Genomic DNA, 17,086 nt, shown 5'->3' with positions numbered 1-17,086 from the left:
ATTCTTTAGAATACAGTAAAGAACATAATTGTGTGTGTGGGGTCCCGGGAGGGTAGTCCAGGAATTGGGAGGGGGGGCAGTCACCAGTGCTAAGCTATGCTTCATCTCTTCTCCGGCCTGGGTCTGGCCACAATACTTCGTCCACATCACAAGATACGTTTTCTCTTGCCAAACATCGAGAGAAGTATCTCCTAGCATGGCGTATCCAACCTTGGACAGAAGCAACCTCTATGTCCCCACATGGAGGGAAGTATCTCCTAGCATGGTGTATCCAACCTTGGACAGAAGCAACCTCTATGTCCCCACATGGAGGGAAGTATCTCCTAGCATGGTGTATCCAACCTTGAACAGAGGCAACCTCTATGTCCCCACATGGAGGGAAGTATCTCCTAGCATGGTGTATCCAACCTTGGACAGAGGCAACCTCTATGTCCCCACATGGAGGGAAGTATCTCCTAGCATGGCATATCCAACCTTGGACAGAGGCAACCTCTGTGTCCCCATATGGAGGGAAGTATCTCCTAGCATGACGTATCCAACCTTGGACAGAGGCAACCTCTGTGTCCCCACATGGAGGGAAGTATCTCCTAGCATGGCGTATCCAACCTTGGACAGAGGCAACCTCTATGTCCCCACATGGAGGGAAGTACCTCCTAACATGGCGTATCCAACCTTGGACAGAGGCAACCTCTATGTCCCCACATGGAGGGAAGTATCTCCTAGCATGACGTATCCAACCTTGGACAGAGGCAACCTCTGTGTCCCCACATGGAGGGAAGTATCTCCTAGCATGGCGTATCCAACCTTGGACAGAGGCAACCTCTATGTCCCCACATGGAGGGAAGTACCTCCTAACATGGCGTATCCAACCTTGGACAGAGGCAACCTCTATGTCCCCACATGGAGGGAAGTATCTCCTAGCATGGCGTATCCAACCTTGGACAGAGGCAACCTCTATGTCCCCACATGGAGGGAAGTATCTCCTAGCGTGGCGTATCCGACCTTGGACAGAGGCAACCTCTATGTCCCCACATGGAGGGAAGTATCTCCTAGCATGGCGTATCCAACCTTGGACAGAGGCAACCTCTATGTCCCCACATGCGTCCTCCATTGCCTGGAGAAGCGGCATGCGGGCATAGGGTTGGCGATCATACACTTTCCAGCGCCGGGCCGAAAATTCCTCTATGGGATTTAGAAAAGGTGAATATGGGGGAAGGTACAAAACTACAAATTGTGCATGGGTGGTAAACCAGTTTTGGACCAGAACAGCCCGGTGAAAACTAACATTGTCCCATAAAAACACAAATCTAGCAGGCTCCTGATCTGGATCAGGGACAAGCATTGTGTAAATTGCATCCAGAAAAGTGAGCATATGGCCGGTGTTGTACGGACCCAGTGTGGCATTGTGATGGAGGACCCCATTCTGAGTGATGGCAGCACACATAGTTATACTACCCCCACGCTGTCCAGGGACATTGGTAATTGCCCTCTGTCCTATTACATTTCTTCCGCTGCGCCTGGTTTTGGTGAGGTTGAAGCCAACCTCATCCACATAAATAAATTCCTGGCGAATTACATGGGCATCCAGCTCCAATACTCTCTGTAACAGACAAAATGATATACAGATGAGTAAATATGGTATGTCTGAAGTACTGGAAGTAGTGTTGCATACATACCTCTACAAAGTCATGTCGCATATTCTTGACTCTGTCAGAGTTTCTCTCAAATGGCACCTTGTAAAGTTGTTTCATCGTCACTCGGTGCCATTGGAGGATGCGTTGTATGGTCGACAGGCTTACAGCATTGATGTTGTTAAATATGGTGTCATTGTTCAAGATATGCTCTCTTATCTCTCGAATCCTAATTGCATTGTTGGCCAAAACCATATTTATAATTGCAGTCTCTTGTACATCTGTAAACAAGCGCCCTCGTCCTCCATGATGTCTTTGCCTTTTCACTCTGTACAGAATTCAAACACAGTATGTGTTCAGCATAGGAACTGTAAACAATGTACAAAAAAATGTAGTACAGCATGAAAACCAACCTCATTCATTCAATGCAGTGCAGTAAATGGATGGCTTAGAGTTACAAATGTTTATGCAATACTATGCAGTCATATGTATTTTACAGTACATTGCTGTAATACTAAAATAGTAATTAGATAGTTGCATATCTGTTCTCATTTCTGAAGGTTCGAATTATGGACGCCACTGTAAATCGACTCTCTCTCATGGTCAAACCTTGGTTGATCACACGATCAATAAGTGTTGCCCTAATCTCATAAGAAATGGCTCTCCTTCCTTCTCTTCTTTCCCCCCGTCCTCTTCTTCCTCTTCCTCTCCCTCCTACTCCTCTTGCTCTCTGTCCATTGTTGGCATCCCATTGTTCAAAACAGGTGATCTGACCTTTGACCTATTTATAGGCCTATACTACAGTAAAGCAGTGATTGGTTAGTGATCAGTTAAGCTATTAGTGTTTGCACATGTGAGGAGTGTGTGTGTGTGACCTGGTGAATAAGTGTAGCATTTTGATTGGTTGTGTTTGGAAAAGGAAAGCAAGTCACTTCCTGTTAGATTTTTTGTGTTTTAGGTAGAGAATTGAGTGTAGTGTTTTGAAAAAAAGTGTTTTATGCAATTGACAACTGAGTCAAAGGCTGAGAAATAGCTTATGGTTTTGGATATTTGGTGTGTAGTTTTGCACTTTGAGTGAGAGGTTTAAAAAATCGTGTGACATGAAAAGATTTTGTGTGTAAGCAGTTGGAAAAAACTGTAAGCAAACCAGACGGCACCATTTTCTTGTTTTTTTTACATTTATGGATACCAGGGGCACACTCCAACACTCAGACATCATTTACAAACACAGCATTTGTGTTTAGTCCGCCAGATCAGAGGCAATAGGGATGACCAGGGATTTTCTCTTTAAGTTTGTGAATTGGACAATTTTCCTGTCCTGCTAAGCATTCAAAACGAGTACTTTTGTGTGTCAGGGAAAATGTATGGAGTAAAAAGTATATTATTTTCTTTAGAAATGTATTGAAGTAAAAGTAAAAGTGGCAAAATATAAATAGTAAAGCACTGGGCGCGAACCCAGGGTCTCTGGTGTTTTGCTTGATGGCAATCAAGTTTCCAAGATATGTAACTTTCAAAATAAAGAAATCATCATATGACACAAAACGCAACATCATATGATGGATTAGGAGTTTGTATACAGGGAGACTGAACAGATGTTTTATGTGTGTGTGTGTGTGTGTGTGTGTGTGTGCGTGTGTGTGTGTGCGTAATGTTTTTTTGCCTACTTCCTCCAGCAGTGTCCTCATTTTCTCTCTGAGTGTCTTTCCAGTCAATGTTAGACGCATTGATCCAGTATTTCACCACAGAACGAAATCTCTTAAAGGGATTTCCTCTGTGACTTTCTGCTGCTGATCCTCAGTGGCGATACTGAAATACTTTCAAAAAATTAATACTAGCACTTTTTATATTTGACCCGGGTCCTAAACCTATAGACACTAACCTTCCCCGCCAACGCCGTCATCTTAGACCTCTTTCAACTTTACACCCCTGACCCTCTTGACAACCCCTGGCCTTTGACCCCATGACCCCTGACTCTTCCTATGAGGACCAAGGACATCCTCAGAGGTCACGTGTAACTGTCCTCCCTGTGTCCTCCTCCTGGTCTAAAGAGCTCCATCCAAGACGAAACAAGTTCCACTTTGAAACACCTGGAATATGTAAGCCCTGAGACGCCTTTCACACTCACACTCACAAATAAAACAAAGAAAAACAAGTTGGTTTTATTTTAAAGCAATGTTGTATTTGACAGAAGGAGACTGGGAGTAGCTGTCTGTGACGATGCATGTAAGCTGTAGCTCAGTAGCACACGTGTGAGTCTATTGTGGAGTCTGTAGTGTGGCTTTGAGTGTATCCTCTCTAAAATAGGTCATAAATTGTTGTGTAGGTCAAGTTTGTGATCCGTTTCCGTTTTCAACTCAGAAAGTGAAATTGAACGTCCTGATTGATCAGAGGCAATGGATACAACAATAGCAAACACACAGATTGATCCATAGCGATGTCACCTGGATTTATGTTTTACTTCCCCTCCCAGCCAGGTCTCACCACTCATTTACATTTTTACATTTGAGTAATTTAGCAGTTGCTCTTATCCAGAGACTTACAGGTGCCGTTAGGGTTAAAGCAAAATTCCACCCCCAAAAAACGACCTTTCGGTATTTGTTCCATTAGTCCATTGTTTTTCCCCCTTTTTCATGGTATCCAATTGTTTCTTGTAGCTACTATCTTGTCTCATTGCTACAACTCCTCGGGAGAGAGACAAAGGTTGAAAGTCATGTGTCCTCCAATACACAACCCAACCAAGCTGCACTGCTTCTTTAACACAGCGCGCAGGATATCCCTACAGGCCAAGCCCTCCCTAACCTGGATGACGCTAGGCCAATTGTGCGGCGCCCCACGGGCCTCCCGGTTGTGGCCGGTTGTGACAGGGCCTGGGCGCGAACCCAGGGTCTCTGGTGGCACAGCTGCAGTACAGCGCCCTTAGCCACTGCACCACCCGGGAGGCCCCATTAGTCCATTGTTGACATAGTTCCAAAATGTTTTGCTTGATGGCAATCAAGTTTTCAAGATATGTAACTTTCAAAATAAAGAAATCATCATATGACACAAAACGCAACATCATATGATGGAAAATGCATCATACAGGTATGATTTTTGTATTTTAAAAGTTAAATATCTTGATTGCTGACAAGCAAAATATTTTGGGAACTTTGTCAACAATGGACTAATGAAACAAATACCAAAATATCATTTTTGGGTGGATTTTTTACATAGTCAGCTCAGGGATTTGAACCAGTGACCTTTCGGTTATTGGCCCAATGCTCTTAACTGCTAGGCTACCTGCTGCCCATCTCCCACAGACACACTCACACGCCTGCTCCAACTCGCACACACCTTTACGTGCCAGGACTCTCCATCTCCCATTTCAGCAGGCAGGTGTGACATAGCAGGACCTGACTCCAAATCAGGTCACTCCGAGAGGCCAGGGGGCATGAACAAGCCCTGAAGAGGACTCTTATTGGTTAAGAGAAGCCATGAAGAGGGAACTTATGGGATGAACATTTCAAAATGCAATTTCTACTGGTTTACGTGGTTCTAAAGGGAGGGGGGGTTAGGAAGTGTGAGAGGATATTACTGTATATGTGTATACTCAGACCAGAGGTTGATGTACTCTTCAGTGTGCGTTTGGGACAGGCATTAAGCAGGACTACTCTACTACTTTACAGAAAGGCCCTGTGACTGGCGCCCTGTGCTTTTGTGCTTCCACCTTCCACAGGTACTGGAAGAGATCTCTTGTTACCCAGACAACCACGACGCCAAGGAGCTAAGACGGATACTGACCCAGCCGCACTTTATGGTGAGTGAAAGCGCACACATACACACACACCTCGACTTGGCTGTGTTTAGGCGTCATGACTGAAGCTATAGCAGAGACAAAGAGAGACAGAGACAGACAGAGAGAGAGGGGGCAGATAGATGGAGAGAGACAGAGATAGAGAGAGGGGGCAGATAGAAGGAGAGAGACAGAGGGGTAAGGACAGAGACAGAAAGAGATGGGGCAGATAGATGGAGAGAGAAAGAGGTAAGGAGAGAGACAGAAAGAGAGTGAAACATCAGTAGAGAGAGAGAGAGAGAGAGAGAGAGAGAGAGAGAGAGAGAGAGAGAGAGAGAGAGAGAGAGAGAGAGAGAGAGAGAGAGAGAGAGAGAGAGAGAGAGAGAGAGAGAGAGAGAGAGAGAGAGAGAGAGAGAGAGAGAGAGAGAGAGAGAGAGAGAGAGAGAGAGAGAGAGAGAGAGAGAGAGAGAGAGAGAGAGAGAGAGAGAGAGAGAGAGAGAGAGACTCGGTCTAAACATCAGCACCACAGGTATCTTCCACAAAGCTGTAAACGATCTGAGAAACAAGGCAAGTAGGGCCTCCTATGCAGTCAAAAGGAACATACAATTCGACATACCAATTAGGATCTGGCTAAAAATACTTGAATCAGTAATAGAACCCGTTGCCCTTTATGGTTGTGAGGTCTGTCTGGGGTCCGCTCACCAACCAAGAATTGAGACTCTGCATGCAGAATTCTGCAAAAATATCCTCCGTGTACAACGTAAAACACCAAATAATGCATGCAGAGCAGAATTAGGCCAATACCCGCCAATAATCAAAATCTAGAAAAGAGCCGTTAAATTCTACAACCACCAAAAAGGAAGCGATTCCCAAACCTTCCATAACAAAGCCATCCCCTACAGAAAGATGAACCTGGAGAAGAGTCCCCTAAGCAAGCTCGTCCTGGGGCTCTGTTCACAAACATAAACAGACCCCACAGAGCCCCAGGACAGCAACACAATTAGACCTATCCAAATCATGAGAAAACTGTTGATCAAAATATTATGTGTTTTTAAATTCTTTGTGGGTCTGTGTAATCTGAGGGAAGTATGTGTCTCTAATGTGGTCATTCATTTGGCAAGAGGTTAGGAAGTGCAGCTCAGTTTCCACATCATCTTGTGGGCAGTGTGCACATAGCCTGTCTTCTCTTGAGAGCCAGGTCTGCCTACGGTAGCCTTTTTCAATAGCAATACTCACTGAGTCTGTACATAGTCAAAACTTTCCTTAATTTTGGGTCAGTCACAGTGGTCAGGTATTATGCCACTGTGTACTCTCTGTTTAGGGCCACTCTATCAGCAGGATAGAACAGCAGCCTCTGGTAAGACACGGGGCGGTGGTACGTAAACAACAGCTGGTGCACAATATTTAAGGAAGTATTTTCTACCTCAGGCGAGGTTTTGCTCACCTGAGATAGAGTATCTCATGATACTCGTGATAAGCTGTAGAACACACTATCTACTTAGAGAGTTTTCATCTGTATTTTTTGTAGCTGTCTCCATACCACCACAGACCGTTGCTGGCACTAAAACCGCACTCAATGAGCTGTATTCCACCATTAGTAAACAGGAAAACGCTCATCCAGAGGCGGCGCTCCTAGTGTCCGGGGACTTCAATGCAGGGAAACTTAAATCAGTTTTACCATATTTCTATCAGCATGTTAAATGTGCTACCAGAGAGAAAAACATTCTAGACCACCTTTTCTCCACACACAGAGACGTGTACAAAGCTCTCCCTCGCCCTCCATTTGGCAAATCTGACCATAATTCTATCTTCCTGATTCTTGCTTACAAGCAAAAATTAAAGCAAGAAGAACCAGTGACTCGGTCTATAAAAAAAGTGGTCAGATGAAGCAGATGCTAAACTACAGGACTGTTTTGCTAGCACAGACTGGAATATGTTCCGGGATTCCTCCGAAGGCGTTGAGGAGTACACCACAATCAGTCACTGGCTTTATCAATAAGTGCATCGAGGACGTTGCCCCCGTAATGACTGTAGGTACATACCATAACCAGAAGCCATGGATTACAGGCAACATTCGCACTGAGTTAAAGGGTAGAGCTGCCGCTTTAAAGGAGCGAAACTCTAATCTGGAAGCTTATAAGAAATCCCGCTATGCCCTCCGACGAACCATCAAACATGCAAAGCGACTAAGATCGAATCGTACTACACCGGCTCCGACGCTCGTCGGATGTGGCAGGGCTTGCAAACTATTACAGACTACAAAGGGAAGCCCAGCCGAGAGCTGCCCAGTGACACGAGCCTACCAGATGAGGTAAATAACTTCTATGCTCGCTTCGAGTCAAGTAACACTGAAACATGCACGAGAGCATCAGCTGTTCCGGACGACTGTGTGATCACGCTCTCCGCAGCCGATGTGAGTAAGACCTTTAAACAGGTCAACATTCACAAGGCCGCAGGGCCAGACGGATTACCATGACGTGTACTCCGAGCATGCGCTGACCAACTGGCAAGTGTCTTTACTGACATTTTCAACCTCTCCCTGTCTGTAATACCAACATGTTTCAAGCAGACCACCATAGTCCCTGTGCCCAAGAACACTAAGGTGACCTGCCTAAATGACTACTGACCTGTAGCACTCACGTCTGTAGCCATGAAATGCTTTGAAAGACTGGTCATGTCTCACATGATCACCATTATCCAAGAAACACTAAACCCACTCCAATTTGCGTACCGCACCAACAGATCCACAGATGATGCAATCTCTATTGCACTCCACACTGCCCTTTCACACCTGGACAAAAAGAACACCTATATGAAAATGCTGTTCATTGACTACAGCTCAACGTTCAACACCATAGTGCCCTCCAACCTCATCACTAAGCTTAGGATCCTGGGACGAAACACCACCCCCAGGTGGTAAGGGTAAGTAACAACACATCCACCACGCTGATTCTCAACATGGGGGCCCCTCAGGGGTGCGTGCTCAGTCCCCTCCTGTACTCCCTGTTCACTCATAACTGCACGGCCAGCCACGACTCCAACGCCATCATTAAGTTTGCTGATGACACAACAGTGCCTGATCACCGACAACGATGAGACAGCCTATAGGGAGGAGGGCAGAGACCTGACCGTGTGGTGCAAGGACAACAACCTCTCCTTCAACGTGATCAAGACAAAGGAGATGATTGTGGGCTACAGGAAAAGGCGGACCGAGCACACCCCCATTCTCGTCGACGGGGCTGTAGTTGAGAACTTCAAGTTCCTTGGCATCCACATCACCAACAAACTAGCATGGTCCAAGCACACCAAGACAGTCGTAAAGAGGGCATGACAAAACCTATTCCCCCGCAGTAGACTGAAAATATTTGGCATGGGTCCTCAGATCCTCAAAAGGTTTTACAGCTGCACCATCGAGAGCATCCTGACCGGTTGCATAACTGCCTGGTATGGCAACTGCTCAGCCTCTGACCGCAAGGCACTACAGAGGGTAGTGCGTACGGCCCAGTACATCACCAAGCTTCCTGCCATCCAGGACCTCTATACCAGGCGGTGTCAAAGTAAAGCCCGAAAAATGTACTCCAGCCGCCCTAGTCACTGTTCTCTCTGCTACCACACGGCAAGCGGTCCAGGAGCGCCAAGTCTAGGTTCAAGAGGCTTCTAAACAGCTTCTACCCCCGTGCCATCCATAAGACTCCTGAACAGCTAATAAAATGGCTACCCAGACTATTTGCATTGCCCCTCCCCTCCCCCGCATGTAGCGAAATTGTGTGTACTTAACGTTACTAATGCACTTATGAATGTAGCCCTCCTCCTTTGCACGCTGCTGCTACTGTCTGTTATCATCCATGCATAGTCACTTTAATAACTCTACCTACATGTACATATTACTTCAATTACCTCGACTCCGGTGCCCCCGCACATTGACTCTGTACTGGTACCCCCTGTATATAGCCTCCACATTGACTCTGTACCGTAATACCCTGTATATAGCCTCCACATTGACTCTGTACCGTAATACCCTGTATATAGCCTCCACATTGACTCTGTACTGGTACCCCCTGTATATAGCCTCCACATTGACTCTGTACTGGTACCCCCTGTATATAGCCTCCACATTGACTCTGTACTGGTACCCCCTGTATATAGTCTCCACATTGACTCTGTACCGGTACCCCCTGTATATAGCCTTCACATTGACTCTGTACCGGTGCCCCCTGTATATAACCTCCACATTGACTCTGTACTGGTACCCCCTGTATATAGCCTCCACATTGACTCTGTACTGGTACCCCCTGTATATACCCTCCACATTGACTCTGTACTGGTACCCCCTGTATATAGCCTCCACATTGACTCTGTACTGGTACCCCCTGTATATAGCCTCCACATTGACTCTGTACTGGTACCCCCTGTATATAGCCTCCACATTGACTCTGTACCGTAATACCCTGTATATAGCCTCCACATTGACTCTGTACTGGTGGTACCCCCTGTATATAGCCTCCACATTGACTCTGTACTGGTGGTACCCCCTGTATATAGCCTCCATTTTGACTCTGTACTGGTACCCCCTGTATATAGCCTCCACATTGACTCTGTACTGGTACCCCCTGTATATAGCCTCCACATTGACTCTGTACTGGTACCCCCTGTATATAGCCTCCACATTGACTCTGTACTGGTACCCCCTGTATATAGCCTCCACATTGACTCTGTACTGGTACCCCCTGTATATAGCCTCCACATTGACTCTGTACTGGTACCCCCTGTATATAGTCTCCACATTGACTCTGTACCGGTACCCCCTGTATATAGCCTCCACATTGACTCTGTACCGGTGCCCCCTGTATATAACCTCCACATTGACTCTGTACTGGTACCCCCTGTATATAGTCTCCACATTGACTTTGTACCGGTACCCCCTGTATATAGCCTCCACATTGACTCTGTACCGGTACCCCCTGTATATAACCTCCACATTGACTCTGTACTGGTACCCCCTGTATATAGCCTCCACATTGACTCTGTACCGTTACCCCTGTATATAGCCTCCACATTGACTCTGTACCAGTACCCCCTGTATATAGCTTCCACATTGACTCTGTACTGGTACCCCCCGTATATAGCCTCTACATTGACTCTGTACTGGTACCCCCTGTATATAGCCTCCACATTGACTCTGTACTGGTACCCCCTGTATATACCCTCCACATTGACTCTGTACTGGTACCCCCTGTATATAGCCTCCACATTGACTCTGTACTGGTACCCCCTGTATATAGCCTCCACATTGACTCTGTACCAGTACCCCCTGTATATAGCCTCCACATTGACTCTGTACTGGTACCCCCTGTATATAGCCTCCACATTGACTCTGTACCGGTACCCCCTGTATATAGCCTCCACATTGACTCTGTACCAGTACCCCCTGTATATAGCCTCCACATTGACTCTGTACTGGTACCCCCTGTATATAGCCTCCACATTGACTCTGTACCTGTACCCCCTGTATATAGCCTCCACATTGACTCTGTACCTGTACCCCCTGTATATAGCCTCCACATTGACTCTGTACTGGTACCCCCTGTATATAGCCTCCACATTGACTCTGTACCGTAATACCCTGTATATAGCCTCCACATTGACTCTGTACTGGTACCCCCTGTATATAGCCTCCACATTGACTCTGTACCAGTACCCCCTGTATATAGCCTCCACATTGACTCTGTACTGGTACCCCCTGTATATAGCCTCCACATTGACTCTGTACCGGTACCCCCTGTATATAGCCTCCACATTGACTCTGTACCAGTACCCCCTGTATATAGCCTCCACATTGACTCTGTACTGGTACCCCCTGTATATAGCCTCCACATTGACTCTGTACCTGTACCCCCTGTATATAGCCTCCACATTGACTCTGTACCTGTACCCCCTGTATATAGCCTCCACATTGACTCTGTACTGGTACCCCCTGTATATAGCCTCCACATTGACTCTGTACCGTAATACCCTGTATATAGCCTCCACATTGACTCTGTACTGGTACCCCCTGTATATAGCCTCCACATTGACTCTGTACCAGTACCCCCTGTATATAGCCTCCACATTGACTCTGTACTGGTACCCCCTGTATATAGCCTCCACATTGACTCTGTACTGGTACCCCCTGTATATAGCCTCCACATTGACTCTGTACTGGTACCCCCTGTATATAACCTCCACATTGACTCTGTACTGGTACCCCCTGTATATAGCCTCCACATTGACTCTGTACTGGTACCCCCTGTATATAGCCTCCACATTGACTCTGTACTGGTACCCCCTGTATATAGTCTCCACATTGACTCTGTACTGGTACCCCCTGTATATAGTCTCCACATTGACTCTGTACTGGTGGTACCCCCTGTATATAACCTCCACATTGACTCTGTACTGGTACCCCCTGTATATAGCCTCCACATTGACTCTGTACTGGTGGTACCCCCTGTATATAGCCTCCACATTGACTCTGTACTGGTACCCCCTGTATATAGCCTCCACATTGACTCTGTACTGGTACCCCCTGTATATAGCCTCCACATTGACTCTGTACTGGTACCCCCTGTATATAGCCTCCACATTGACTCTGTACTGGTACCCCCTGTATATAGCCTCCACATTGACTCTGTACTGGTACCCCCTGTATATAGCCTCCACATTGACTCTGTACCAGTACCCCCTGTATATAGCCTCCACATTGACTCTGTACCAGTACCCCCTGTATATAGCCTCCACATTGACTCTGTACTGGTACCCCCTGTATATAGCCTCCACATTGACTCTGTACTGGTACCCCCTGTATATAGCCTCCACATTGACTCTGTACCGGTACCCCCTGTATATAGCCTCCACATTGACTCTGTACTGGTACCCCCTGTATATAGCCTCCACATTGACTCTGTACCGGTACCCCCTGTATATAGCCTCCACATTGACTCTGTACCGGTACCCCCTGTATATAGCCTCCACATTGACTCTGTACTGGTACCCCCTGTATATAGCCTCCACATTGACTCTGTACCGGTACCCCCTGTATATAGCCTCCACATTGACTCTGTACTGGTACCCCCTGTATATAGCCTCCACATTGACTCTGTACCTGTACCCCCTGTATATAGCCTCCACATTGACTCTGTACCAGTACCCCCTGTATATAACCTCCACATTGACTCTGTACCAGTACCCCATGTATATAGCCTCCACATTGACTCTGTACTGGTACCCCCTGTATATAGCCTCCACATTGACTCTGTACTGGTACCCCCTGTATATAGCCTCCACATTGACTCTGTACCGGTACCCCCTGTATATAGCCTCCACATTGACTCTGTACTGGTACCCCCTGTATATAGCCTCCACATTGACTCTGTACCGGTACCCCCTGTATATAGCCTCCACATTGACTCTGTACCGGTACCCCCTGTATATAGCCTCCACATTGACTCTGTACTGGTACCCCCTGTATATAGCCTCCACATTGACTCTGTACCGGTACCCCCTGTATATAGCCTCCACATTGACTCTGTACTGGTACCCCCTGTATATAGCCTCCACATTGACTCTGTACCTGTACCCCCTGTATATAGCCTCCACATTGACTCTGTACCAGTACCCCATGTATATAACCTCCACATTGACTCTGTACCAGTACCCCATGTATATAGCCTCCACATTGACTCTGTACCAGTACCCCATGTATATAGCCCCGCTATTGTTATTTTACTGCTGCTCTTTATTTATTTGTTATTCTTATCTCTTACTTTTTTAGGACTTTTCTTAAAACGGCATTGTTGGTTAAGGACTTGTAAGTAAGCATTTCACTGTAAGGTCTACACATTGTTGTATTCGGTGCATGTGACAAATACGATTTGATTTGATTTGAAATAGCATTCTAGTTTGCTCTGTTTTTTAAAAGTAATTATCTTTTGTTTTCTCATGATTTGTTTGGGTCTATTTGTGTTTGTGAACAGAGCCCCAGGACAGCAACACAATTAGACACAACCAAGTCATGAGAAAACAAAATGTACTTGACACACTGGAAAAAATTAACCAAAAAAACAGAGCCTAGCTATTGAGAAAGGCTGCCGTAGACAGACCTGGCTCTCAAGAGAAGACAGGCTATGTGCACACTGCCCACAAAATGAGGTGGAAACTGAGCTTCACTTCCTATCCTCCTGCCAAATGTATGACCATATTAGAGACACATATTTCCCTCAGATTACTCAAACTCACAAAGAATTTAAAAACAAATGATATTTTGAAAACTCCCTTATCTACTTGGGGAAATACCACAGTGTGTCATCACAGCAGCAAGATGTCTAACCTGTTGCCACAAGAAAAAGGCAACCAGTGAAGAACAAACACCATAGTAAATACAAACCATATTTATGTTTATTTATTTTTCCTTTTGTACTTTAAATATTTGCCCATTGTTAGACATATGACATTTTAAGTTTGGAATGTTTACTGTACATTTTTATTGTTCATTTCACTTTTTTGTATTATCTAGTTCACTTGCTTTGGCAATGTTAACATATGTTTCCTATGTCAATAAAGACCTTAACTTGAAATTTAATTGAGAGAGAGAGAGTTGGGGCCTAGCAATACAGACTGTACTGTGAAGGGAGAGAGAGAGAGAGTGGTGGAGGGGAGAGATGGAAGGAGGGTTTTGGAAAGATGGAGAGATTGTGAGTGAAATGGAGTGGTCAGTGAGTTGTGTAGATCTGACCTAGAGCCTAGCTCTACACGGTCTGACTAGCTCTACACGGTCTGTCTAGCTCTACAAGGTCTGTCTAGCTCTACACGGTCTGTCTAGCTCTACACGGTCTGACAAAAATGGGGGAACGGAGAGGCAGAGGTGGTGATACGAGGGAGGCAGGAACCATTAGGTACAAGCTGCCACATCCCTAGACACACACAGGCAGGGGCATATGTGTCCTCAGCCTTCCACTACTCTCTCATGAGCACCTTGTGATGTTTCCGTCGTCCACCACAGATGTCTCCGTCGTCCACCACTCGCTCTACTAGCTACTGAAACTGGTGAGGACCTAACCTTCTAATTCTGGAACTGTAGAATTCCATTTTTGGTCAACTTTAATCCGGACCAGATATTCTAGAACTCTGGGGTTGACTTCAGAATTCCAGTTCCACAGATGTTTTCCCTCTTTTATCATCTTCCAAAATAAGTACAGGAGTGTGTCTAGCTTTTAATGTTCCTGTTGTAGTATAGTGTAGTTGGCTGAAGATGTCATCATTTTCTGGTCAAACCTGAACCCTGCCTAATATAAGGTAATGACACTGGTCTATGTTGTGTCCATAGCAGTGTTCAACTGAAGGTAGGGTGCACTTTGTTACTGTGCTGAAATCACCTCAGATCAGGTTGTTAAGATAAAGTTTTCGGGTGACTGTCACTTTAAAGCATCTCTGTCCGGGGGTAGTTCACTTCAAACCCATGATCTTGCTCTCATTAGGGGTCTCAAGACTCACACTCACACACACACACCTTCTGCACTCCTGTGGTAATGTGTGTGTGTGTGTGTGTTTGTGTGTGTGTGTGTGTGTGTGTGTGTGTGTGTGTGTGTGTGTGTGTGTGTGTGTGTGTGTGTGTGTGTGTGTGTGTGTGTGTGTGTGTGTGTGTGTGTGTGTGTGTGTGTGTGTGTGTGTGTGTGTGTGTGTGTGTGTGTGTGTGCGTGCGCGTGTGTGTGCGTGCGTGTGTGTGTGTGCTCCCTGTGGGGATGTAGTTTAATGAGAGTCAGAGAGGCTGCCGCTACCTTCATGTCTCACTCTCTGATCTCCTTCTCCTTCTGTGTGTGTGTGCGTGCATGTTTGTGTGAGTATGTGTGTGTATGTTTGAACTCTCAGTAAGTGTGTGGGGTGACTGCGTGCGTTATTAAAAGACTGTGGTAGTAGTCTTTGTTGTGGTTTTATTACTGCATGCCTCCTCTCAGAACTTCACTCTGTCATTGAGTAAAGTAAAGCTGGTTGTCTTTGGGTAGTGCCATCAGTAGACTCATACCAAAGCTGAGAGAGAAAGAGAAAGAGAGAGAGAGAGAGACAGAGAAAGACAGAGAGAAAGAGAGAGACAGAGAGAGACAGAGAGAGAGACAGAGAGAGAGAAAGAGAGAGAGAAAGAGAGCGAGAGAGAAAGAGAGAAACAGAGAGAGAGAGACAGAAAGAGAGAGAGAAAGAGAAAGAGAGCGCAAGAGAAAGAGAAAGAAAGATAAAGTGAGAGAGAGATGTGTTATTGTGAGTATAGTACTTGATGTGTGTCTAGGTCAGCCTTGCTCTAGACCCTTGTTGGCGATCTATCTCCCTCTCTCTGTTTCTCTCCTCCTCTCATTCACTCGTCTCCCAATACCCTTTCCAGGCCTTGCTCCAGACCCATGACGTGGTGGCCCATGAGGTGTACAGTGATGAGGCTTTGAGGGTGACCCCCCCGCCCACCTCACCCTACCTGAACGGAGACTCTCCCGAGAACACCAACGGAGACATGGACCTGGAGAACGTGACGAGAGTACGCCTGGTTCAGTTCCAGAAGAACACTGATGAACCTATGGTACGACACACACACCCACACACGCACACACATGCACACACATGCACATACACAGACACACTTACACATGCACAGGTTATATGACATGACGCACACAAACAGGTTCTGCCATTGCAAGTATTAACACTGGCAATATTTATTATCACACATGGCCCAGAAGCAGTCATACACACTCTGTTCTTTTCTCCCTATTCTTCCCTTCAGCCTGGCACCTCAGTCTCTGACCCTAAGCTTGACCTTTAACCCCTGAACCCTGTCCTCTCTCTCCAGGGCATCACGCTGAAGATGAACAATCTGAACCACTGTATCGTAGCCAGGATAATGCACGGAGGAATGATCCACAGACAAGGTAGCCAGCCACCTCATTCTATTACACTAACAGATATTGTCATTATTACTGGTCAATAGACTAGACTATTAAACATTATTACTGGTCAATAGACTAGACTATTAAACATTATTACTGGTCAATAGACTAGACTATTAAACATTATTACTGGTCAACAGACTAGACTATTAAACATTATTACTGGTCAATAGACTAGACTATTAAACATTATTACTGGTCAACAGACTAGACTATTAAACATTATTACTGGTCAATAGACTAGACTATTAAACATTATTACTGGTCAACAGACTAGACTATTAAACATTATTACTGGTCAACAGACTAGACTATTAAACATTATTACTGGTCAACAGACTAGACTATTAAACATTATTACTGGTCAACAGACTAGACTATTAAACATTATTACTGGTCAATAGACTAGACTATTAAACATTATTACTGGTCAATAGACTAGACTATTAAACATTATTACTGGTCAATAGACTAGACTATTAAACATTATTACTGGTCAATAGACTAGACTATTAAACATTATTACTGGTCAATAGACTAGACTATTAAACATTATTACTGGTCAACAGACTAGACTATTAAACATTATTACTGGTCAACAGACTAGACTATTAAACATTATTACTGGTCAACAGACTAGACTATTAAACATTATTACTGGTCAATAGACTAGACTATTAAACATTATTACTGGTCAACAGATTATTATGGACATCTTCATG

General features: G+C 45.4%; 1 protein-coding gene across 19 annotated transcripts in view; it reads left to right on the top strand.

The window, feature by feature from the left end:
* The window catches only part of LOC110504742 (peripheral plasma membrane protein CASK), a 245,582-nt gene that overhangs the window by 193,477 nt on the left and 35,019 nt on the right, over positions 1–17,086 (top strand). For all 19 annotated transcript variants that reach the window (XM_090230389.1, XM_090230392.1, XM_090230388.1 and 16 more), the window contains 3 exons: positions 5,344–5,424; positions 15,809–15,997; positions 16,268–16,346. In XM_090230389.1, the coding sequence (XP_090086515.1) occupies positions 5,344–5,424; positions 15,809–15,997; positions 16,268–16,346 (349 nt within the window). The remainder of the gene's footprint in view (positions 1–5,343; positions 5,425–15,808; positions 15,998–16,267; positions 16,347–17,086) is intronic.

This window comes from Oncorhynchus mykiss, chromosome 3, assembly GCF_057628025.1.
Source record: "Oncorhynchus mykiss isolate SJ-2025 chromosome 3, ASM5762802v1, whole genome shotgun sequence".
NCBI classification, from domain to species: domain Eukaryota; kingdom Metazoa; phylum Chordata; class Actinopteri; order Salmoniformes; family Salmonidae; genus Oncorhynchus; species Oncorhynchus mykiss.
Note: the sequence above shows the minus strand (reverse complement) of the source record. Positions and strands in the feature narration are given on the sequence as shown.